Consider the following 27,340-nt stretch of genomic DNA (forward strand, 5'->3'; position numbering starts at 1 on the left):
GTTGTGTTTTGATTTCGCCATTCGTAAATTGTGTGGAATTGTACTGTATGTACATTTGTACGTGCGGAAAATAGATTAAAACATGCTACGTTGGAAAACCGGTACCAGTCAGCTGATTCATTGTTTTCAATATCGCACAAGGCATAGACGTGGTTTTACACCAGTAGACAGTTAAGATCAAGATCAAAAACACAGTTACATCGATGAATTGCAGTTTGAGTTCTCATCTAGTATCATCTCATCTTTTTCATCACACCTGTTCAAGAACAATACGAAGTCAAAATGGTGAGGCAGTCGATACGATTGCTCCAGAGTTTGGCCAAAAACCTTCCGTCCAGGATGGACCATTACTCCAAATTTTCTCCATCTCCTCTGTCCATCAAGCAATTTCTAGATTTTGGTAAGTAGGCTTTAATGATCATGTTCACATTCAGGCTACAAATAATAAGCTTTACTATATAAATTATTATAAACTTTTTTTCTAATACCTCCGATCATGGCCTTTTAAAATTTAATAGCTAAGCCTAATTTCTGATGTTGAAATAAATTGTTGCTTACTTTTTGTCCATCACATGGCATGTGTCCATGAAAATTGTGTCTCTTGTCTTGTCTAGACATCTAAAGTTAATATCATTCATGGTTTAATTATAATATTATAGCTGCATGCTCGAGTTGATAATTGAGAGGTTATTCTATTATTTATAGAATGTAAGTTGTGAATGTAAAATATAATGTCCTTCCATGCATTGTTAATTGTTTACATTCCACAAAATCCACAAACATAAGCTATTTCCATGAAAAAGGACTTTTTTTGGCAAAAATGTTGCTAGATTATGATTATGATAATTGGAGCGGGCACTTCCATGACGGATATGCATCATGTGCCTCGGGATAGACCCCCCTTCCCAAACCGGCTTGTACCCAATGACCCCCTGTTTTTGTGTTATTGCCCTACTACCCAATGACCCCCTTTAAAAAAATTCAGGTACTCAATGACCCCCTTTTTTTCTTTTTCCTGCTACCAAATGACCAGCCTTTTTAATTCCCAAAGTTAGGTGGTATGGTATTGTGTTTTCCTCGAGAAATACTTGATTTTTCTTCAAATCCCTGCTGAATTCAATCATCCAGTTGCTTCCAATTGTAATTTGATTCAAATCGCCGTTTGGCAGTTATGTGTACCGGTACTCAATGCCTGGGACTCTATGACACTCATTTGGTAATCCTGTACCCAATGACCCCCATTTTACAGTTTATTACCCCCAATGGACCCCTGCTTTCAAAGTTTCATACCGAATGACCCCATTTTTATTCAGGTTGTGTACCGAATGACCCCATATTTTTGTAACTGTACATTTGACCTGAATGCCCCCTACTTTTAACATGGCTGAGGCACATCCATGCCATTTGATTTCAAATAGGGAGTGCCTACCCCGGGAATTGGAGGCCTTTTAAAGTAAAAAAAAAATAGTGCAACAGACAGTACGAAGTCGGAGCCATTTTTGACCCCCCTTAAAAGTTAAATCCCAACCAAGGTGGTAATTTTTTTGTAGCTTCCCATCACATTCAGATTAAAAGGGCATTTTGTGATCCACAGCCTCATCCCCCCACTTTTTTCAAAAAATGTTAAGACTTTTATTATACCACTGGAAACCAATGGCTACATTTAATGTTTATGTACCATCCCAAAATTTCTTGCAGATTAATTTGTTTAGCAAAAATATCGACGTCAAATTTGAATTTCGTTCTGGTATATATAATACAGAACTAAAGTTTACAACAGTGGCCCATGGAGCAGTGTAAACAGTAGCTCGCAAACACGAAATTGGAATCAACTCAAATTTTGGGAATAAGCTCTATTCATGGATATCTACTGTAAAATATCATAAAAAGAGGATGCTAGGATCACGAAATCCTCCTTTAAATGATGCAAAGAGAACTTTGCGATTTACTCAAGAACTCTCCTAGCTTTGAATTTGCATGATAGTTCCACATTCGAGGCTAGAGTGTAGAGTCCATTGCTTTATTTGCTATTGTTTTTCAGTAGATCAGCCTTTTTGCAATTACGGTAATGCAACCTGATGTTAAATATTCTGTTCATATTTGAATGAAGTTGAGTTCTGTATCTTTTAAATGTATGTTCTGTATTAAAGGTCTGTATCTTACAAAATTATGTAATAGAGCAGAAGTTGCCTTTTTCGAAGAGTCGGACAGTCTAAACCTGAATTGAAATGCAACAGAGTGAAATTGGAATTTTTCATTTGGACCCATCTTGGTTGTACATCTACAGTTGAGCAAAACCCATGAGGCAGGGAAAAAATGACCAGACTGTGAAGCCCCCGAAATGGCCTACTTTTTAGGCAACCACAAGTTCTATAAAACGTTTAGTGATACGGTAGTTTAAAATATGATCCACCTTTTGAACAAATTTGTAGAAATTTATCTCAATGTCGGAAAATTCCTGGTACAAACATAGAAATTGCAGACCTTTTCAGTTCCGTTAATGAATACTGCTTACCGGTACGCATTGTGTTCACAATAATATTGAGAACGATAGGTGGATAGGAGGAGACTAACGCGCTAAATCATACTCCCTGAGCTATGAATTCATGTGGACTCATTTAGTTTGCAAATACCAGACAAAATGTATGGGTACAACTTATAGTACAAGGTAAATTTTGCTGGGGAGACAAACTATTTTGTGTATTCACTCACTGACAATCTTCAACATTTCAGGTTTAACTGCTCAAAAATGAAAAGTTAAAACTTTTTTAAAGTCAAAATGTTAATTCTTTGAAAGACAATACATGGTGTTTTGTTTTAAAGACATCCATGGATCAACTTTATCAAATGAAAAGTGTTGAAGATCTACACCGATATAGGCTTGCATGATAAGTACAGACCTTCATTTTTGAGGAGCTCCATTGCACAGGCGCTGTAAAAACTATAAAAAAATCAACCTTATAAATAAGTTGAATCAGAGCTGTATATAAATGATCGTTGTACTGTACGTAGTTTCCATTTTCATTTATATTTTGTGGACCATGTGGAATTTTCCACAATTTCCTGATGCTTTGTTATAATTGTGTCATTTGTTTGCTATTTATACCAGGATGCCCTTTGTTCCCTCTGTCATGTATTTACCTACATTTACCTGCGTGCCATTTTCAGTTACTCTAATTGCACTCTGTTAATTAGCCAAGGTGTGTTAATTACTAACTAACTTTGTTATTGTGTGATGTTGACATAAAAGTTTAAACGCCTACATGAACTTGTGATAAATATTACTTGGCCATGAAACCAAAATCTATATAGTAGGCCTACTTTTATGTGATACCAAAAATACTATCAACGCCTACATGAACTTGTGATAAATATTACTTGGCCATGAAACCAAAATCTATATAGTAGGCCTACTATTATGTGATACCAAAAATACTATCAACAATGAAAAAAATGGGGGGGGGGTTGATGTTGTTGATCGGGTTATGGACCTTTATAACTGTATTGATGTGAGGATATAAATACAGCCCTATCAAATCAAGAGTACATCAAAGATATGATACAGAATACAATTGTTTTATAAAAAAGTTCTTTGACTGAACTTTGTAATCTGCTGATAGGCCTAAGGAAGCAGGTAAACAAATGTATGTGCAAGCACGTGCAGGTTTGTGTGATTGAATTCACAATTTGATGTCCATCGACCATCATACATACATGTACATGAAACTCAGCTGCTGCAATAATCACAGATCAAAGACAATGGAAATAAAGATTTCAAATTAAAAATGCTCTTTCAAACAAAATGTTATAAATTACATGTAAGGTTAATAAGTTGTACAATACATTTTACATGTATGTATGTACTAGGGATGTTGATACGTTCATGTAGCTCTTACGCTTTTAAAAATGTTGACTTCACACATATTTTGCTGATTGTGAATTTATTCTAAAAACAAACATTGATCACCTACATGTAGTTTTGTCGTGGGACTTGTCTGACATTGATTTTGTGTGCAAGATGGGCTGGAGGCAGCAAGATGGCATATCACTCATATTAAACATGAGGGTCTTCAGATCAATAAGGAGGCCCCTTGATGTGAAAAATTTATGGATTGCACTTAATTGCAGCAAGTTGGAAAAGTAGTGCTAAGCATTTTGAATACTGTATGCAACATGTTCTAGAACAGTCAGGCAGGCATTCAATCACTTCTAGTAAGTTCCTATTCATAAATACCGGGAATTCAGTCGCCCACTGCTGTGTACGTAAATGCAGCGTCTGCATCATAATGGTTTGCCATGTGGCAAATGTATTTACTCTAGATTATGTGTGAGCACATTATCTGAATCACATGATGCTATGTACAATGCACCGTGATTTTGTATCATGTTGATAATTATATCAGTAGGCCTACTTGTTTGTTTAAAATTCAAATTTCATTTGTATTTTGTTGTTTTGTTTTAAAAATTTATAATTTGTTGAATCTATAATTTTACATGTTTGGCATTATCTTTGCAAGGGGTGGGTCCCAAATATACTGTGGGTCATACATTTTTGGAAAGAAAAATGGGGGGTCAGTCATAAAATTTTTCATGACCACAGATAGTGTGTTTATTTTATTCAAAAAGACTGATTTCAATACAATTTTAGCCTGTTTAGGGGACCCCCCGTAAGGTGTATCGGTGGTGGGGGTCATTAAATTTTTATTGCCGAAATAGGGGGTGTCACAATTTTATTGATGCCAATTTTTTGTAAATTTGGGACCCCCCCCCCTTCCGAAGAAAATACCAGCCCCCTAATCACTCTGTTTTCACGTGCGATCATGGATGTCTAATCAGGCCTGTCCATGATTTCCCTTAGCTCAGGTGACTATATTGCCCACTGATGACCAATTCGTATTCAATGTTTTCTCAACTTCTGATTTGGGCGTATCAGTTGTAACTTGGCAAAAAAAAACCATGACTACGGGTACCAAATTTATCATTGATGCAAGATGACACTGCAATAATGGTAAATTTCAAACAAGTCATTCATAAAAGGAATAATAATTTTCAGATCTTGACCAAACATGGATTTTGAACAATAACATTAAAATATCTATAGATTGTTTGTACAATGTATGTAGCAAGAACCATTTGTTTATTTCAGTTTTGACATACCAGTTCATGGTCTTTTGAATGAGCATCTAATACAGGGAATGAAACTGAATTGCTTGAAATTTGACATTGTGTGTTTGCTGAACAGTGATTATTTAAAAGGATGTAGGCCAGATATATATTTGCTGTGGATTAAAATACTGGAACTGCACTCTACATACATGTTTAACATTTGTAATAGAGCTGTTGTTATTGAGCACGTACACACCTCCAGCATGCAGCCAATCAGATGGCTGCAATAAGGACAACACCCACGTCATACCTCTCAATCAGATGCATGACGCAATCATCTCAACATGCAGCATTGAGTGTGTATTTAAAGGGCTTTGCCTGTTTAGTCTGGATGCATGTGTGGTATGCTACTATTTTGAAAATACAAAAATAAATTGAATCAGGGATGTGAGAGTAGAACTATCTAGAAGAACATTTAAATTGTGTCAATTTCACACCCCTGGGAAAATGGTGCTGGTGTCTTCCTATTTAAAACCATGTAATTCAGAAATATAAACCAATTGATTAAATATGTTGTAAACCAAAATGTAGGCCTACATGTTCCTTTTCATGTGTCAAACTCATTTTTAAAAAAGATTTCATCCATATTTTGTATATATTTCTGTATTTCTTATCTTATATTTTGTACAATTTTATATTCACCCTAACGCCATTAGATGAGATCATGCATTTACGTAATACGGGCCTAGTCTGACGTCACCACAATTTATATACTCATGAATAAATGTATTTTTAAGTATTTTAACCACAACATGTGGCCATTCCACATAATCATGATTACATTGTACTAAAACCCAGAAAAATTAATTTAGAATATGAAGTAAAACATCAATTTTATTTTGTTTCGTATTCATGTACATGTTTCTTGAACATGACTACAAGTTGTGCTTCAAATCAAAGAAATGATTACTAGAAAAGTTAATGGTCTGGTTCTACACTTGTGGTTTGTATTTCCATATTTGCAAATGATCAGGATTATCATCAATGAAACTTGGTTATTTTCCATCATATTGTATTTTATTAATTTGAAAGGTCACTAATATCTGTAATATCTCATTGATCATGAACACCTGTGTATTTTGCTTTTCAAGTTGAAGAGTACTTTTAAATGTTTATCTCTTCATTGTTTATTGTCTTCTTTTGATAAAAGTTTTGAGTTGAGTACACTTAAATAATTTCAAGTGATTCCTCTTAAAAATTAGTGTGTATTGTTATCACAATATTTATTTATTTGAACATAGGAAAGAAAAAAAAGCAAGGTACACCAACTTGACGTGGGGGAACAAGTAAAATACAGACTAGACAGTACATAATGGGGAACAAAATAGGCATTAGAAGAAAAAGTACACTAGAATAAGTGATGAAAATCACTGTGCACATAAGCAGACATGAAAAACCAAACAACCAATGTAGGCCTAAAAACAGGCAAAGTTCGATGGTCAAAGGCCAAAATTGCCAGGAAAACACTGGAGTGATGAAAATCACTGTGCACATAGTGGACAAACAAAACCTAACAGACAAAAAATCAACTGACGTTTCGAGCAGATAAACTGCTCTTCTTCAGGGACAGACAACAAAATATTAAATTGAACAACAAAAACTACATGCTGTAGTTTAAAAACAAATACAAGACAAAAACTTAAAAGTTAAAAGGTAACAAACAAAAGTGCAAGACAAGCCCATTTTTATTTGAACATACATTTCATACATTTGTGCAACAGTGGCGCTTAGTAAAAGTGCTGTGGAATTATTCCACCTTATAATCCAATCAATGAGTCTCTTGGAGGCTTTGTTGGAGCACTAGTTTCAAATTAAATGGGTTATGAGAGTTTTCTGTGTTCACTTGTTGCCCAATTTCACACATTTTCATTTTTTTCCAGTTTTTTTTTAGGAAAGTGCAGGCCAGTTAGCTATACAAAAGATTTCAAAAAGGTCATGGGAAATGTTTGAATATATATAGTAGATGGCAAGAAAAAATGCAATGTTCAAGAGTGTTGAGCAAGTCTTTCAAAGGGTGACTGACTGCATTTGGTGAGAAATTTAGTTTTCTGACGATTTTGCTCTGCCCTAGATGCCACTTTAAATTAACCCCTTCCGTGCCCAAGTAGCTACACACTTATTTACTTGCAAGGTTTTCCCAGGTACATGTAACTTTAATCTTTCATTCTATACTTCCATCAGCTACACATCAATTAATTTAGTTGATTTGTTTAGGGACTTGATCATCATCTTCTTTGCTTACTGATATGTCTGTCTTCAACCATAGACTTTCAATTCCTTACGGCATTGCAAGGCACACCATCCATTCTGTCTATTGCACACTCATTAAAATTATACTTGAGACCAGAGCCTTGGGTCTTTTGAGTGGATTCTTTGCAACTAAAAGTAGGGAGAATAATGGGTAAGCTTCCGTGGTCGATCCGTCCCAGGGTTTTCTTTGGTTGCCCAGACGAAATTTAAAGCGACTGCCCTGGTTACAAGTGGAACCTGTTGCCTATTGTACGTACATTGTACATGTAGATGCATTTGTGTTATTATTTGTAAACAGGGGAAATGAGTTCCATGAAACCCCACATTGGCATGACGGCATTAGTGACACAAGATTTCTTTGCTGTTGAGGCCTCAATTCTAACATATCTTTGCAGGAAATCGGTCAATTTCAGGCGGTGTAGGCGATCACCCATATTTGGCGGTTCCCGGTTGTCGCGATTATCTGGCTGATGGTGATTGTACCCACTAAGTTTCATGCCCATACAACAGTTTCTACTAATTTGACCTCAGATGACCCCTGGTGACCCCGAAATGACCTTCCCAAAATTTATAATACAATCAGTGTGGCCAGGAGTTATTGCAGAGGGGTCAAGAAGGAGGGAAAAGGGGGACTCAAGGTTACTTTCAGAGGGAAATATGTGATGAAAATTGTCGACAATAATCTAAACCCTTCTGGCAGCCAGCATCTGGGGCGTTCTGCAGGGGCAGCTGCCATCCCTTTCCCCTAAGCTCCTCCCCGAGCATTGCCAAAATGCCCCCCCATAATTTGCCCTGTGGTACACATAATTATTGCACTACCCCTATAAAACTGATTAAGTCAGGTGATCAGAGTTAAAAACCATGGATGCGATGTAAAATGTCTGTAGGCCTACATACAATCAATGTTTTGAATTCTATTCCATACCCTGTAAAACAGATAATAATACCAAATCTAAACACCATGGAATTCACCCCATCACGACCAAGCTCACATTGGGGGCCCCATTCCTTTTTAAAGGAATTTTTATCACAACAGAAATATTTATTAGATCATGGAAGCTGTCAGAGACACAGTCATCTGTAACAGGACCTAATGACCTAACATCCTTCCCTACCTTTCACTTATATAATACTGCAATGTAAAAGGAAGCTACCTACGTCACTTGTTCAAAGAAATCAGGAGATCAAGTTTAGCGCTGTAAAAGTTGAAATTTTCACCACTTTCAATACCTTTGTTGAGAAGGATACCAATTTTTCACTACCTTCACTTGTTTAATTTTTTGATTTTCAGCTTACACAGACATTATAGGCCTACACTTTTAGGAATTATTTATATTCTGGCATTGTTATTTCAAAGTCAGACGCTTGAAGATATGTAGCAGGAAAATTTTCCATTAACCGACCTTTTGAAAGTTGGGTCACGAGCCCTTTTTCTCAATGCCTACAGCATAGAGTGTACATTGAACTTGTTATGTACTGTGGATTCTAAGCCGGATATGATTCCAGTATTATATAAAATAGCATAGACTGGTGGAGAATAAAGTCCGATTCAGACTCCACAGTGCAATTATTTACACCACACCAAAAAATCCCTGGCGCCCACCATTGTGTCAAGGGAGCAAAATCCTGACTTTTTGAGTTTTCCATGGACAAAGTAAACTACACGGTGTAGTACTATAGTTTGTATAGACCTAGCTAGGGTGGCAAAATTAACCTTCACACATCCCTTTTGTTTGAAAGATTCATACATTGAGCCATTGAGCTCAACTGAAGAAAGAGGATAAAACACTGCCAAACATGGAAACAAAAATTGCGAATGCAAAATTAAGAATGCATGCTTATTCTGCTATTTAGGGCAAGAGACAAGAGAAATGGCAGGTAGTATCAAAATAATTGGAACCCATCAGTTCACACAGTATGGACAAGATTGTCACATCAAAATGCAACATTAGATCCATCTAATGTGTACTTTATGTTATAAAAGGTTATGGGGTGAAACTGTTAACTTGGAGTCATTTCAAGAAGGTCCAATTATGCATAGTAATTGGAAGAAGCAGACTTTTAAATAAACACAGCTAATGGGTGCCAAAAAAACGCAAAGTTTGTCTGGGCACTGTGGAGAGTAACTCAGGTGCACTACCTTTCAAGAACATAGCTCTAATCAATTGCAGGTAAATTAAGTAATTCTTGGCCAAGCTGGAACATGCGTGTTGCATCCATGTACGTGTAGCGTATTAAGCGTTTACACAATATAAGGCACGTACATATACTTTCTTCTGTACCGCACTATTTGTGCGTACATGTATGTTTATCGCGGAACCACTAGCATTCATAATGTTAGAGCTTGGCCAAGAATTACTTAATTTACAAGTCTGTATAGTAACCTCTTTAAATGTTGGATGTTTTTCAACAAGTCAAATGAACTGTTTTTACCCCCCATTTGTTCCGTTTTTCATGCAGGTCTGAAGGATGGTGATGAGGCCAAGTCGTTCACCTTCTTACGGCAAGAGCTACCAGTGAGGATAGCCAACATGATGAAGGAGATGAACCTGTTACCCTTTAGACTCCTGCACATGCCGTCTGTCAAAATAGTAACCAGCTGGTAGGTACCAGAAATTTTGTTGTGAAAGTTCTAAACCATCTTTGTTGACAGCCTATGTTTCTTACCTTGAACTTGCATCAAGTGTAGATGTGGCCAGCACAGATGCTGTAGGATCTCAGACATGCTCATCTACAAGGGCACAGTTCTTTAAACCCAATACTGAGTACATACCTAGAATGACCTTTGAATGTGTTGGGTACAAAAACTCATAACCCCACAACTTGAGGTCAAATTTTGAGCTATGATTGTTGAATGGGGGTCATGAACTATGCCATAACAAGTGAGATCATTTTGGTTCATAGTGAGGGCATTGGGAGGCAAGAACCTTTTATCCTTCCCAGGCAAGGCATCCAAAATATTCCAGTGTTACCTAAGGATGTGTCTGATTGGTTTAGGGCTGGGCAATGGGCATAGACAACATTCATACCTGGCTGCTAATGGCATACCTCAGATATAAACAATCGATCAAGCCTTCAATTCTAATACACCTATTTCGGATAGAAAACTTTTTTTTACACCTATTTAGGATGAAAAACATTTTTTTTTAAAGAATATTTTATGGTTTTAACATATGCAGCTAAAATCAGGCATAGTACCGGTTGGAGCCATTTCTGTAACTTGAAGCTGACCGAATCAGTTTTGTTTTTTGTAGTGGAAAAGTACAGAACATAAATTTATAAATGAACTATTTCAGTATGTATACACAATACTGTTGGGCGTGTTGGCCCATTACTTGCGAGATGATAAACGGTTAGCTACATAATTTATCATTTTATTAAAAGCAGAAACTTGCCCAGACATTTCTGAGTGGCAGAAATGTACCTAAAATGGGCTGATTTTGTATAATTTTACAGAAAAACCCAAAAATTAACCCCAAGCCACCCTCTGGGTACACCACTGATACATCATGTAAGATTGTAAGTGCCAATTTCAGTTTGTTGTGGAACCACAATTTGCCAATAAGTACAAGACGCTCTATGAACCGAAATGTCAGCATCGCAACAAGACATCAATATTTACATCATGGAAAATTTCCATTGCTATTCTTGCCATCAATACCAAAGTCTATTTCTAGAGGTAGAGTAGCACTTGATGAACTGCCAGCGGCCTGAGTGGAATTCCACATAAGGTGCAACTGGAGAAGTTTACCAATACTGAGAGAGTCACGTGGGGCTCTCTCGTTAATGTCACATACGTGTGAATCGGCTAATCTGTGAAGGCTTGCTTTATCACATGTGTGTGACTGTGTTGTCTTTTCATGTTTAAATGTGATGCACAGTATCATATTTAACATTTATGACTGGGTTGTGAATGTTCTTTTTGGCAGCTACGTACGGTGCGAGTTGATATCTCTATACAAATTAATGTATGTTACAATGTAATTGAATGTATGTGAAACGTACACGGCTCAGTGATAACTAAATTGGAAGCTGACATCTCGGCCGACCTGCTAGAAAAATCATTGAAGTACTGGAAATCAAAATCTGAAATGGGATAAACTTGAAACAATATGCAGCTAGGCTTGTATGCAGGCAAATCTCAAAATAGTTTCCTTTCAGGGGCTACTTTCTATTAAAAAAAATTAATTTTTGAGGGTTATTTTTGCCATGCAGGCTTGCACCTATTTACAAGCATACATGTACAGATACACACGTGCATGTATAAATACATGTTTAAAGCATAAATCTATTTCTGTTTCTGTGGACAGGTCAAGTTTATTTGTTTGTTTCAGTGCACTGGTGAACATGCTATTAAGCCAACCTTACTGTAATCCTAATCCTAACCATGTCTCTTATAATCCTAACCCTATTAAAGTCATATCCATATAACCCTTACCCTTGTTAAAGTCCCAACCCTCAAACCCTTACCCTAATCCTACCCTAATGCTAACCCTTAAGCCTAACCCTAATCATTATCTCTTGGGGTAGTGGCAGATCTTTATTCTTATTTAATACCCAGGCCACTGTGACCTTTGTTGTGGACAGAGTTCTTTGACAAATTTACTGTATGCAGGATTCACACAATTGCTTGGTAGCTTATTGGCCATAAAATGAAAAACAGAAAAAATTAAATTAAAATAAAATGTAAACAAATATACCCAGGCTAACACAGGTCTGCATATCAAAATGTGATCTGTGTTTGTCAAAGTTTTAGAGGAAAAAAATAATGACAAATGTAAAACCTGTGACCTGTTTACACACAAAATACTGAGTGTAATGAACACAGCTATACATGCATTTTGTCAATTCAGATTATAAATGAATATATCCTGAATTCCCTGCATGACACACACCCAACCCTGGTACACTGAACTACAAAGAGATTAATGATCAAAAGTAAATAGTAAACAAACAATTCTGGCTGATGCAATCACACCGAATCGGAGCATAGACTCAAAGTCCTGTCTATTTTGTTGTGCCCTGGGTCTGTTGAATGTCGTGACACAATTGTGTTGGGATAGTATAGGTCTAATACAGTGTGGTCATCTTTTTTGTTTGTTTTTTTGTATTTAATAATATTTTGGTCAAGGATTTTGTTTTGGCACAACTGTTTCCCATGGTAGAAAGCTGACATTGAATGAACACTGGCATTTGCCAATCACACATAATTGCACTCGTAATAATTGCACGCCTTTGCTGCAGTGCATACTGTAGCCTCCTTGTCATGGATTATATGGTGGGAACGCTGGTGTTCGTCTTGCCATCAGAATGTAGCTTACCATGTTGCCCCCCCCCCCATATGCCCAATGCAGTGTGCGAACATTTATTTTTGGATTTGAGAACCCAACAAAGCTGCTGACCTTCTCCCCTTGCGCATCCATTTTATGTTCCCTGAAGAAAATATGAGAAGTGGATGTTAATGTCAACTTCATGCTAAAATGCTTTGTAGATTTATTTTAACAGAACAAAAAAACAAATGACTGTGGAAGTTTCTTGTTAGTCATGTTTATAAACAGTAAATGTCCTTTTATTATCAGTGTTCAATGTCCTTTCAATGTTATTGTATTCAGTACAACTATCAATCATAGATATATTGCTATCGTTGTATTATTTGTCTTCGATCTCCATTGTTTAAACTTTATTTTCTCTTATTTAATCTTTTGTTTTTGATAATATATATAGGTATGAGCAAACTCTGCAAGACCTGGTACACTTTGAAGAAGGCCACGAGGATGATATGGTGTGCTTATCAGAGTAAGAATTAGGGCTTGCATTCAAAATAATATTTACTGTCCAAGGGTCATGTATTAAATGTTAAATTTTAATTTAGAAATAAACCATGTACGATAATTTTTCTTATGAAGGTTGTGAGGATTATTCTTAGATAATAGATTCTATATTAATATCTTGGAAATTTGGGAAAATAGTCAAAAGTGCATTATGGGACCTTGTCCATTGTCTAAAATCAACGGATATCATGATTCTAAGTGTATCCTTCTCTTTGTATGGTATACTTCCAAGAAAGTGGAACTAACTAAAGGATTAGGATTTCGCTATTTTTTATTTGACAAAACAGGTTAATATTTTTTTAACCCCCCCCCCCCCAAAAAAAAAATAATAATAATATTTTCTGGGATTGGGAGTAATCTCTGTGCATGCAATTGTTGCACATGGACTTCAACATCGTTATTAATCCTTGATATATCTTGTCCTTGTTTTCAGTTTCACAAGTAGGCTGATCACCATCAGAAATCGTCACGCTAACGTTGTAGAAACTATGGCGCAGGTAAGAAAAGAAATGATATAATTGAAATATAATGTAAGCTTTTATCTGTTAATGCTTAGTTGCTTACTTTTGGTCAAAATGTATGAATGTGGCCTTCATCAGATATGTTGTTCATCTAAAATTGGATTACATGTAGAATATTGATGGACGACCCTGCCCAAGATAGACACTGCAATCCGACATTCAAGGCCAATCAGATTTCAGTTGGATATTCTCATCTACCTATCTGGATCAGTCAACACTTATGTTATTTGTAACATTCAATTTATAACATAAATTGGTAAAAATATCAGCACAGTTCATCTTTTCACTTTTAAACAATGAAATTATGGAAACATCTAAATTCTAACCTTAACAGGATTTTCTTAAAGCTTTTTCCTGAAAACATTTTGGTTGTCCCCAAAATATATATGTCATGTTTTTGAGTTCAAAGAATCCAAATAGTGGTTGTCCAGGGGATAAGTACATAGTTCAATATGGTTGTCCCCAGTGATTTTTGGACAAGAGGATAAGTGCTTAATTCGAACACTGGGTATAACCTTCAAACTTCAGGATTACCGTTTTTTCTTTTTTTCTTTTCAGGGTGTATTGGAAATGAAGGAAAGTTATGGCATAGACTCACATGAGGAACACAATATTCAGTACTTCTTAGACAGATTCTACATGAGCAGAATAAGTATACGAATGCTTATCAACCAACATAGTAAGTACAGTGACTTCCTATGCTACCTCGTACTATGTACGACTCAAAAAATCGTGGGCTGTCTTTAATCGGGTTAACTACAATTTTTTTTTTTAGAATGGCAAGCCTCATCTTTTGTTGACTGATGCACCATGATGGAGCATGGTAGGAGAAGGATGTGGTTATTCATACACAGGGTCAGAATTTGGTTACATACGAAAATATGTTTAGGGGAATCTACTTAGATTCTTGTCGGGAGAATCTGTACGAGTGAAATCTCTGGTTCTTGCTGACTTTTCAGCCTGACATACTTTTCTTTATCACTCAATGAGAAGCTGTTCATTTTGTAAGTCAGATAGACAAGAATTAATTCACTTTCTCGTCAACAATTTCCAGATGTCTAGATCCATAACTATATTTCTGATTGATGATGTAAAGAAAATGCAATTCTAAAGTGAATTATTGATTGGTGGTACTCAGGCACTGCAGCAGAAGGGAAAACAAGAAGAAAGAAAAGAGGAACAGTATAGCAAAAATAAAATGATAATAATAATAAAAGGAAGATAAAAAGGCGATCTTGATTGACACCTGAAATGGGTTATAATTGTTGTCCGGAATAAAAAAAAAATATATAAAAAAAAACCTGACCGACTGACCCATTTCACAGAGGTAAATGCAGAAGTTTTAAAATGTTTTCCCAATTGGTTGAAATGGCAAGCCAGTGTTTATTTCTATGCAATACTGACAACAAAATCTTACTGCATCTTGCAAGTTTTTGCTTGTCAACAGTGACTCATATGGGAAGGAAATAAAGGAACTATTTTTTTCCAGAATTGGTCATATGATAAGCAAAATTTGGACATTATTCAAGTTTTCCTCTGTGTAAAAGATCCTGTTTAGTGAGTTTGATTCTGTAATAGTTAGGTGACCAGATTTTTTTCTGTATTATTCCTCCCCTCCACTTTAAAACCCATCAAATAGCACATATTTTTCTCGAAACCCCTGTAAAATCTTAGTCCTGACATTTATTTCCTTTAGATGATATGAACATAAAGTGGCAGCCTTATCCCACGTGGCAGTGTACCATTGTGATGCATATTTTGCCCAAGGGTGTTGGTTTGGGTAGGGTGGACCACTGAGAATTTGAGATAGGACCTATCGATATACAAATTTTCATACCCATCACCCCATCGGTACACCAGAATGTCCATATTTTTGGCGAAATTCAACCAAATTTTTGGCACATTTACATTTTGAAAATTTTGGCAGCAGTAAGTTACTTTTAGGCTATTATCTCAGTGGAAAAAATTAGAAAAGTGACAAAATGGTCCATCCATAGACAAAAAAATTAGTCTAGAAAAGAGGGCATTGATATACTAAATTGACGAAAATGTGACCCATGTTTGTGGCACATCCCCATTTATGGTCATTTATACTGAGCAAACAACTGCACAGCAATTTTACTCAAAAAGTGGATGCGGATCAATTGTTATAGTGGTAGGCCTCAATATAAGGTAACAACAGGGACCAGATTAATAGTCTACTAGCAGACCTCATCAATATGATTTAAAATTGAAAACACAATATGAAAAAATCTGACAACCCACTTTTTAAGTATTGATGCATCTGATTAGGTGTGATTCAAACTAAAGAACTGTCGATGGTGTCATATTCATTGGTGTCATTTTATTGTTTTGCATAAAATAACCACCTGGTGGTGTTTTCATCTGTTTACTAGTAAACATCATTTTATTTACTGCTTGTACGTCAGTATTTATATGCTTGTGGCTTTTTACTGTGAAATAAAATCGGAAAATAAACGTTTCTTGCAGCTGTTCAAAATACCTGGATTATGTAAATGTGCCATTCAATATTTTATTGATGGCATTGATTCAGCGGTTGAGTATTTGTACTATTCAACCTTTTTTTACATATTCGGAATTGTATGATGATATTTGGAATAAATTAAGGTATTTCGGCAAAAAATGGCAAAGAAAATTGTTTTTAAGAATGTGATATCCCTGTAACCCACCTGATCAATGTTGTTAAATGTTCTCCGGAGAAGGAGGCTCCCTATTTTGGTAAACATTTTTGTCCATTTTGACACCCAAATTTTGCAACTTCACTATTTCTGATAAGTTATGTACCATATGAAGTTGCATGTAATTTTAGAAACCTCCCTATTTTTTGCTTGAATCCTCCCTATTTTCTGGATGTTAATGTTGGCATCTCTGCGATTGTTCTTTTACAAATTACATTAATGACAGTGGAATTGTTATTGTTTTCATCCTTGCAGCATTACTGTTTGGCAGTGCACCCAAAACACATCCAACTCACATAGGCAGTGTAGACCCATACTGTGATGTTGTGTCTGTTATACACGGTAAGTTGTGACACCTGGCACATAATATAGGCATTGGATTTATAGCACTCATTTTGAGAATCAAAATGATTTTTCCAAAAGGAATGTTATTTTAAATTGTGTGATTTTTAAACAAAACTAACATTTTATAGATAAAAACAATTTACAAGATTCAAGCATTTGTATATGTACATGTACTTTGAATTATCACAAGAATTGATCACATAGATTTCTGTCAAAATTTCAGGCTGTGTGTTTATGAGGTTCAGATTAGACGATAATTCCATGACATGTCAATGCCTAAGGTTGCTATGTCAAATATATGGTTGAATGCAATAATGTTATAAGTGCATAATAATATAATAATGAAGCACTTACACTAATGAAATGAATTTCAGGCATATGTGATGAATTGAATACATCTTAATCTATCCCCTGAGATAAAATGTAAAGAGAACGCAGAAGAAAGAATAATTATTGCCTTATGCCCGTATCATACCCAAAGAGCAAAAACATTTTTCATGACACATTTCTGCTGATTGAATGGAAAAGCTATCGTGGATATATCGATCAGAAGATGCCAGTATGTCCTAGTAGTGCATCAATTAGCAACCAGGGGTCCATTTCACTAAACTTTTAACCTTTCGTAACTCAAGTAACCATACAAATACCCAATAGTAGACAAAGACGAAGGGTCCCTGTAGTAAATCCCAAGTGAAATGGAACTTACGACAAGTTCCGAACGATTTTGTGACTTACTATGAAATGGACCCCAGTTAGTTTCAAGGCATCCCTCTAGCTACATCGCTAGCCACAACTGAATGCTGGTAGCATTGTACAGGGGTTTGATCAGTTAGTGATTTTTCTCTCACCAGCTGTGACTGCTAGGATGATATTGCCTTTTATATGCCATATAATTTTGAAATTGTGTGAATCCAATAATGTTTCCAAAGTACCGTAAACAAAGTATGGTAGTCTTGTCATACTGCATTTTTATATGTGAGGGCAAAATGACACACATGTTACTCTTCATTTCCTGGCGACAGATCATTGATGACAAACACCTGTTGGCTTGCAACATTTAAAAAGAACATTATTGATGTTACTCACTGGCATGTGGTTGTTATAGTCTGATGAAAACCGTTCAATGATAATTTAATGGGGTTAGTGAAAGGTGGGCTTTAATAGGAAAATGTGGTAATTTAATGCAACTTGCCACAAGAGAAGGGAATCCCATGTAGTTGGTCATTAATGGAGTATTTTGTTATAATATGTGTGTTTCAGTAGATAGATATCCATGAAAAAAACCTTGTTCCCAAAATTTTAGTTGATTTCGATTGTGCGTTTGCAAGTTGTGCATGCATGTGTATTACATAGGCTCTATTGGTCACTGTGTTGTAATTGGTCTGCTAACAACATAAATTTACAAATGTGACGATATTATTGTCAAGCGAAAAAAAAAAAAAAAACATTTTGCACCCACATTTTTGGGAATTTTTGCCTTTTTATATATATTACATAAAATAACTATTCCACAACTGTGTGATACATCATTATAATGTATGTGATGAGACCAATATATTGTGCAAATTTTAATATGGATGCAAGCTTTAATAGGGATTTAAAATCCAGGTGTTTGTCGTTTAATGACATTTAATAAAGTGTCAGTTTTGCCAATTCCTCAAAATGCTATCTGGCCTATAGATTTGTTTTTTAAGTAATATTTTAGCAATAAAACTATAGAGAAAGCAGATATGCATGTACAAATTTTTGTAAAACAAAACATTAATTCTGTCTTGGCATTTATCCTTGATTTTTAAAAGATAGCCCCATATTTTGACTGTTTGTAAAGAAAGATTTTTTTCTCCATTTACAGAAGCCTATGATAGTGCAAGATATCTTTGTGATCAGTATTACTTAGCGTCACCTGAAATGGACCTGGAATGGGTCAACGGTGAGTAATCATTTAAGTCTAGTGGTCTATGAGCAGGGACAGGCGATTTGCGCGGAACTTTATTTCCGCGCAATTGGCTATATTTTTCCTATGGGCAGGGATACATGATTTGCACTAAAATAAAGTTCCGCGCAATCTCCGCGCAATTTGCTATTTTTTTCCGCGCAAATCGCCTGTCCCTGTCTATGAGTCAACATTGATCTGATGGTTCCACGCATCTTAAAACTAGGTTCAATGAATGATTGGTACAATGTTTGAGTTCATTATGTCTAGTTAAATCTAATGAGATAAATTAGTCCTAACAATACTGCTTATTAGAATAGTGAAAATTCCAAGAGAAACGAATGAAGACTAGTGGAAGAAGTACAAATCTTTAGTGAGGCAAATTTTGAAATAAAAACTGTGGATTAAAAACTTCACTTAAGTCTTTTTGTTTGCAAGTTGTGGCACTATAATTTGGTTCACCTCAAGTTTGGTAGTGACATCAATGCTTTTTCGCGGTTGCGCCGCACACATGCCAACAAGTTACCTCTCTACGCGTGCATGTACACTCGGCGTGTTAAACTTTCGGCGCGATTCAATACTACGGCGAGCAAAATACGCACATACGTCATTACCAAACTTGAGGTGAAACAAATTATAACAATAAGTACTTTGTTTGAATGTATGCAATCTTGATGCAAGTTTGAATATAAAGAGAACAACTAATATATCCTTACATCCTATCGATCATATAAATTATATGTTTGTTGTTCATTTTTGTTACAGCCCGAGACAAGACAAATGGTGTTCAGATTGTCTATGTTCCATCACATCTCTATCATATGCTCTTTGAGCTGTTTAAGGTTAGTCTTACAAAAAGGCCGGGCCAAAATATATATATGTATAAATATATTTAGTTCATTTCCTTGACCAAGACAAGCCACCTGACTCGAAACATTTTAGACCTGCTTGCCAGAAAATATTTTTCAGCAAAAAAGCCAAAACTACAATTGAATAAAGTTAGTTGGCTTATATAAGGCGTGTATTGATATAGAATGTTGTGCATGCAGTTGGATGCAATGCTTACGCTAATTGTGTGTTGCATAATGCGTGACTAGCGCACGCTTATGTGAATTTACGCGAGCGTGATTTGGGACTTTATTGACTGGCGTAGTAACAAAAGCCGAATAATTTCCGCCTTATATAAACCGAACAAACTTTAGTGATGGCCTCGTCAAACCGAAAGTGTTTGATCAACCTAAGCATATGAAGTTGGAAATTTATAACATTATGACTTAACCTTTCCAATCAAATGAAAGTGCACTGCGTTATGCGTTTGAACATACTGTATAGCTCGCTAATGGTAGACATCCTTGGGGATATGGCTCAGTATGATATTGATAAATATAATGGATTCATGATGTGTGAAAGGAACTGCTTTCAACAAAATAGTATTCAGTAAATTCCTTCAGCTGTGTCAATCTGCTCTTATTGATAATCGCGTAAAAAGAACTAGGTCACACGATGCTACGCAGCTTGACCAAGGAGTGAGGTGCCGATGTGATGATGAAGGGATTAAATTAGCTAATCAGAGCCCCACTTCTTTGTTACGCCATAAATAGTGCCAAATCAACAGACCACTAAAGAACCTTGCTGAAAACTATAGCAACAACATTAATGTTGACACTGGAGGCCAAATAGGTTAAATTATGCAAATAGAATAATGTCTCCAAGAGGAAACTGTTATTGGCAAGGCTCCATGATTACACATGACACTGTTACAGACATGCCTTGGAAGTGGCAAATTTAATTGTCTTAGACATATTTTTTCATTATGATTTAGAATTATTTAAAAAATGTTTGGCTTGAAAGGATGGGAAGCAGTTTGAGCAAATTCTTGACAGTGAAGTTTAAAACTGAGTGTAGATTGCGTCAATCAGCCAGGTGTGCCCCTGGGGCTTGGATGTATGTAATGCAGCAAGTGTGGGAATATGGCTTTCATTTAATGCATCTGAGCAGCAGGGTGCTACCGTAGGCTAACATGCAAGATGAAAGTGCCAGCCAAGAATATGCAACAAGGAAGTGGAAAAAATAAATGAAAGAGCTACACAATATAAAATGGTGGTGTGATATGAATTACCCAGGGGGGCCACTCATATATAAAAGTTGTAAGCATGCGTGTGAATGCACTTCAAAAAAGCACCCTTAACAAAGACAACCATTGTGTCTTCAAAATGACCCTTAAGAAGGATAATGGTTTGTTAACCATACCCTTAACAAGGACAAAGTTACAAGTGGATTAAATCCAACCCTTAGCAAGGATGCATGATCAATTTTGAAGAAAAAACTAAAAGACATCAACTTTCAAGGTTTCTTATTTCCTTTATTATTATACTCTAATTGGATACTTCCTAAATGGATTTGGTAGGCTTAGGCCTACTCAGTTATCATTATTCAACATAATTATCGCCTGCATTATTAGGGCAGTATATTTTATTATGACGATTGTAAGGGTAGGAATGTGATTAGATTTAATTACCCTTAACACGGACACATGGTGTCAAAAATGACACCCTTATTTGCTATAATCAATGATTTTGAGACCCTTAACACGGGCCCGTGCAAGGGCCCGTGTTGCAATAGAAAAAAAACCACCCATATTCCGAGTTTTTGTTCACACGCATGCTTACAACTTTTTATATGAGTGGCCCCCTGGGATGAATTATTATCTTTCCAGCTCCAGTGTCACCTCATGGCATGCATTTTATCCTGCTACAATGCACCCAAAGGTCCAGGGAAATTAATGAGGCCATACTGGAGTTAAAACAGATAATAGTTGCAGGGCTGCATAGTGCATATATTGTACCAATGGTGAATCTAGGTGACAGAAGTGCACTTTGAATGCTATGCCACTAATAATGACATTCATCATCTGCAAAATGTATGTTAATTTGTTTATTCAAATGAGGGATAGGGCCTATATAAAACCCTTTCATTATTAGGATAGTTATGAAGTCCAAGAAAATCTGCTTTTCAGTGGCTTTGAAAGTCCTTGGATTTGGACAGGAGCTAGGTATTGGAGCCTTACAATTTGTTATTTATCCTTACCGAATACTCCCAGTAAATAGCCTTATGTGAACATGAAGGGAATGGTTAATGACTTGGCCTGATAACAAGGTAAATATTACTGTGTATGTATGCTTTAGGTTGTTTTTGCATTCATGCTAATTTTCAATGCCATTATTGTCTTTGCAGAACGCAATGCGTGCTGTTATGGAGCACTATGGGTCATCCTCGTATGACTTCCCCAAGGTTCAAGTGATGGTCACCAAAGGGAGGAAAGATGTCACAATAAAGGTATGTACACAGCACAGTTCCTATGCAAGGTAGCAAGTGCAGTATCCTATATATGTGTGTCGGCAATCAGGGTCACCAATTGCTGCACATGCCCCGTTCATTTAACAGAATCACAAGTATATAATTTGGTTCACCTCAAGTTTGGTAGTAACGTCAATGCTTCTTCACGGTTGCGCTGCAAGCGTGCCAGCAAAACGCTCATGTACGTGTGCGTGCACACTTAGGGCATTTAACTTTACGCGCGCGATTTGATACTGCGGCACGGGAAATATGCATACGTCACTACCAAACTTGAGATGAACCAAATTATAGTGGGTTTATCATTGACAACTATTATAATTCATTCCGTATTTATTTGGAGTAACCTGTCTTTTTGTACAGGTGCTTGAGGAGCTCACAGTCTCCACACTATGCAATATTATTATGTGCAAATTCAATGTAGAAAAAGATCAATAGCACTTTTGTTAATAATAAGGATTCTGTTCCTATTTTGGACATGCAATGTCAAGGTCCAAAGCTGTGTAACCTTTCCTTTAAATTGAAAAATAATATGGAATATATGATTGCATGAATACAAAGCCACTTGCAAGTTAGTTTGGTTAGAAATAAAATAACAGAGAAGGGCCATGGATAGGAGTATTAAAGTGGTCAAAAGTATCTTCTGTGTTTAAGTACACTCTCAGCCCGATTTCATTTCTCTGCAGAACAACATGCACAGAACCACTATACAAAGTTACCAGAGATCTACTCTTTCTTCTGGCTTGAGCTATATCTTCTGTAGTCTATAAGCCAAATTGTCTGCAGTCTTTGTTGAAAATTCACATCCTTGCCTGCTTTTGAAGCTCATTCTTGACATTTAAACAAATGTGCCAATTGAAAACTTAACCAAAATTGTATTCTAATATTAATTTTGTTGTTTGGCGTTACAGGTGTCTGACAGAGGTGGCGGAATCCCAAGGAGTAAAATCCACAAATTATTCAACTACATGTACAGTACTGCACCCAATCCGCCCAAACCTGGATCCACCACAATACCACCACTGGTAAGTGTCTTTTCGGTTTTCAGCAATAGTTTGGCCGTATGCGGTTTATGCCGTTTTGGTTATGCCGTGTTGCTAAAACTTTTCAGTGCCAAGGTGTGTCGAATTAGCTTGTCAGGTCCCGGTGAATGACTCCCAAGTATCCCAATTTTTTTATTCCACAAAAGCATCAAAAACAGGTACTTGGGCAGTTTTACCAGAATTCAGAATGTAAATCACCCAATTAGGCGGAAAAGCAATTGGCAATTGACTAAAAACTTCCAGTGCTAAATGGGAAGTTTACTGACCGATCGATGAATGGTTACAAAACCCATTGTTAGTTCCCAGCATGCATAGGGCAACCTGGCTTTTGTAGATCAGTAATATAACTTACCGGTTAATATGGTGTTTCTTAAATACTACTCTATAGTAATAACCATATGTATTTCTTTCTGCTATTTAGGCTGGTTACGGATTACGACTTGCCAATCTCCAAGTTATACGCCAATTATTTCATGGGAGACTTAAGTCTGTCATCTATGGATGGCTATGGAACAGATGCCATCATCTACCTCAAGGTAAGCTTAGTGACACAATGATCTAATTCAAACAAGCCAAAGGAGGCAATAGTTATTTTAATCTTCCCTGAATCCTTTTGGAATTTCTTTCACTCACTCTCTCTCTAAAACACAAAATTATTAAAAATTACTAAAATTATTCCCTCCCCCTTGGGGACGAATAATGGAAGAATTGACACCCCCGTTTCTGAGGACCTGAAAAATGTCCTTTGTGTGTTGTCATGTCAAGTCCTCAAAGTCAATAATACTGAGCAAGTAAAATGCTGCGAGAATGTGAACTGTTAAAGTTCACATCCTCGCAGTGTTTAACTTGAGGGCGAGAAAGGATATTTAGAGGGCGTAGTAGGGTATAAGACCTCATTTTTCCCTGTGTAACGTGGACATACGTAATGAAGATGTGTGTTTGGGGATCAATTGCTACATGTACAGTACTGCACCCAATATTGCTTAATGTCCTCCTAATAATGAAACATGCTCTTGGTAACTTCATTTGCCTATCTCCAAACATACCATTTCATTTTGAATGAGTGTGAGTGATTGCGCCCACTCGTTGCCAACTTAATTAAGTGAAGTGCTCGGTCATTCATTTGGCAGATCCACTAAATCAATTTGAGAGCTCCAGAAAGCTAGCACTGTCAGTAAAAGCGCATTTGAAATGATACTCTGTGCATGGATGTAGCTTATAGAATAGGTTGTTGCATTTTTTCTGGTGATTACCCTGGCTTTTTGTTTTCAAGAAGACCCATTTGAATGAGACTTAAGTGTTTTAAACTCATCACACTAGGCACAAGGGTAGGTTGATACTGCAGGAAGTCAAGGAAAGTCAGTTGTGCTTGCACGCCGTAGTCTTGAAATACAAATTGCTGACTGTGCTTCTATTGGTGAAGTCTGTGTGTGGAACAAAAGATATACTGAAGCCATACATGTTGCCCTTTCAGAAAAAAGCCTTCCCTCTTCTTTGTTGTCTCAGCAATTAGCCAGTTGCTATGATAACTGACAGTTTGCCAAATGACCTTTATAACTACATATTGTTCTTTTCTGCCTTCAACATTTCCTTTCGATAAAACCAAGACAATATTTGCCAAATATAGATAGAAATAGCGACGGTTCTCCATAATTAGTGTGCACCACACATTCTTTCGACTACTTTGTCAGAAAGCAAAATATGGATACCTAAGGGGCCAAGAAATCTACCCCACAGTGTGTTTTATTAAAGGTTGGCCCACATGTTTTTTTATTGTGTATTGGGCCACAGTAGTCAGTGAATACCTGTTGAGTGTACATGGTGAGACTTGTTGGTTTATACCAGTGTGTAGCGCACTATAAATTGCTGCGCTTTTATATTTTTATTAACCCATTTAAAAAAATTTGCAATGTGTAAAATATTCTGTTATTTTGGTAAAACCTATCTACTACCCCAAGCTTGGAAGAGCTCTCAACCTTACCTATAAACCCACGGAACAACTTATCATCTGTTTGTTAAGATTGGCATATTTCTAATTGTATTAAAACCTTTTTTTTTTTTATTGCTTGTTTTACAGGTGCTAGAAAGTGAAGCCAATGAGCTCCTCCCTGTTTACAACACATCGGTTTCAAAACACTACCAAGCCAATACCCCAACAAGTGACTGGAGCTCACCTACTGGTTATACAAGATACTTCAGTACAGGAATTGGCGGTGGGCTCCGCAGGTAGACATGGTGGCGCCGGTCAAGTGCACGTACAGACTCTGTGCTCCTGTCCGCGGCGCTGTTTGTACATATGAACTGTATTTGCTTTGTACCTGATGTGGAATATTGGCATTATGCTAGTCTTCGCCACCAAAGATGTCGTAACGGTCGGATATAATGCTTGTTGCCATTACGTTAATCTACACAGAAGATGCCACCAAAGATGTAAGGGCCGGATATTGAGGGTGGCCCAAATATCCCTCCACTACTCTATTCCAGTTGTGAAGTACAAAGTACCTGAATGCAGCTGCTCTAAAGGTGTAGATCTATTAAAGCCAATGCTGGAGTTCTGGTAATGCCAGATATGACAAATTGTAGCCTCAGATACTATTATTTGGGCATGGAGCTCTATGCTAAAACTTTTTATTGTCATAGATTTTTTAAGTTGAGGCTTTAAATACAGGTATTGACTGCAACGATCTGCAAGTGACAGTTGCATAAACAAGGACTTTGTACTTCAGGATGAAAGTAGAAAGCAATTGTTGTAACCCTGTTAAAACATGTGTACCCGCGATACTATATAATAGTACTTTACTTTGGTTGTAAGTTATTGTGTGCAACTTGTGATGGCTAGTGTTATTATCATCAGCGAGGTTATGTACAAGCACATATTTATATTTTGAATCTTGCAGAGTTAACGTAAAAACTCCTTGTAAAAGCCCTCTTGTTTGTTTGTTTTTTAAACCTTTGGTAATATTGCATGCCAAGCAGTAAAGCATAATGTGTGACTACTATATTGCCAAACTGCTACAACCAAATAGTAACGTACATTCACTCAAAAAATTGAAATGATAAGTTTATCCTGACATGAAACAGTCATGATGATATGCAAATGCATGACTTAGTCACAGTGTATTATAAGTAATGCCATGGTGTAAGTTTCATTTTGATCATCTCACAAGTGTTTTACCAATTTTAAGTTTGATGTGAAAGTCTAGTTAATACAGAGCAAAATGTCGTAAACTCAACACAAAGTAAGAGAGTGGCTCAACATAGGATAGGATTGGTTGAATTTTTATTTATGCACTGCTGTATAAATTATACTAATTCTTGAAAAGTCGTCAGGATTTTAGATAGGGACTTGACAAAATTTTGTTAACATATCGTTATCCCTGGACTTGTCCAACAACAGTTCTTCAAATTTGTATACATATGTTTAAGGGCTCATATTAAAATTCCCTTACACAGGAAGGTGTGCGCCATCCTGCAGCTTTCCTGTGCTAGCCTTCTTTTGTTAAAATCCTGTGTGATTTTAACACTGAAATTAGGAGCGCGCTTTCCTGGGTTGTGCGATGAGTTCAATTAGTTCAATTAGTTCAACAATCAATAAAATTGCCAGTCTTTGATAAACTTTTATTATAATCCTTGTCACCAGACCACTTCAAAAGGCAGGGTGTATCACTGATGCATATAATCCATCCGCTTTTATGACCAAGCTTTCCTGAGGCGGGTGCTTAGCGAGGGAATCCTGCCTTCTTTCTGTGTGAAAGCTTGGTAGGGTATTTCAATATGAGCCCTAAGATTGTATTTTTCATATCATGTACAGCTCAAGAAACAATTTGCCAATTCTTAGCAAGTTCTTTGTTGCTGAAATAAGTTGAAACCACTGTGGTATGATACTTTTGCAACAGTTAGCTATAGCCCAAGATTAGTCAAGAGATCCGTAGTATTCGGTGTATCTTTACACCTCAAATATGCACAAAGCCCATATCAAAAAGATGATCTTGTACAAGTTACCTTATTTACCATATCTACCAATATATTACACGGTGACACATTTTTATTTTGGTCCATATTGGATTTGTATATATATTAACAGTTTGCTGAAAGGACTAGTAAACGTATGATACCACTTAGTTGGGGTGTAATTATTGCAATGTATTTTATTATACGCTTGTGTGGTAGATAGTCATCAGGGCTATACCTGTGATTA

At 36.5% G+C, this 27,340-nt stretch overlaps 1 protein-coding gene across 1 annotated transcript; it reads left to right on the forward strand.

Annotated features, from left to right (window-relative positions):
* LOC140141822 (pyruvate dehydrogenase (acetyl-transferring) kinase isozyme 2, mitochondrial-like) lies at nt 1-27,159 on the forward strand. The gene is given in 13 exon segments (XM_072163687.1): nt 1-400; nt 9,877-10,018; nt 13,141-13,212; nt 13,681-13,744; nt 14,327-14,447; nt 16,723-16,809; nt 18,665-18,742; nt 19,511-19,587; nt 21,980-22,081; nt 23,011-23,124; nt 23,564-23,575; nt 23,577-23,678; nt 25,220-27,159. Coding segments are annotated over 13 exon segments (1,242 nt in total). The 5' UTR covers nt 1-282; the 3' UTR covers nt 25,373-27,159.
* The last annotated feature ends 181 nt before the right edge of the window (nt 27,160-27,340 follow it).

Source organism: Amphiura filiformis, chromosome 20 (genome assembly GCF_039555335.1).
Source record: "Amphiura filiformis chromosome 20, Afil_fr2py, whole genome shotgun sequence".
NCBI lineage: Eukaryota > Metazoa > Echinodermata > Ophiuroidea > Amphilepidida > Amphiuridae > Amphiura > Amphiura filiformis.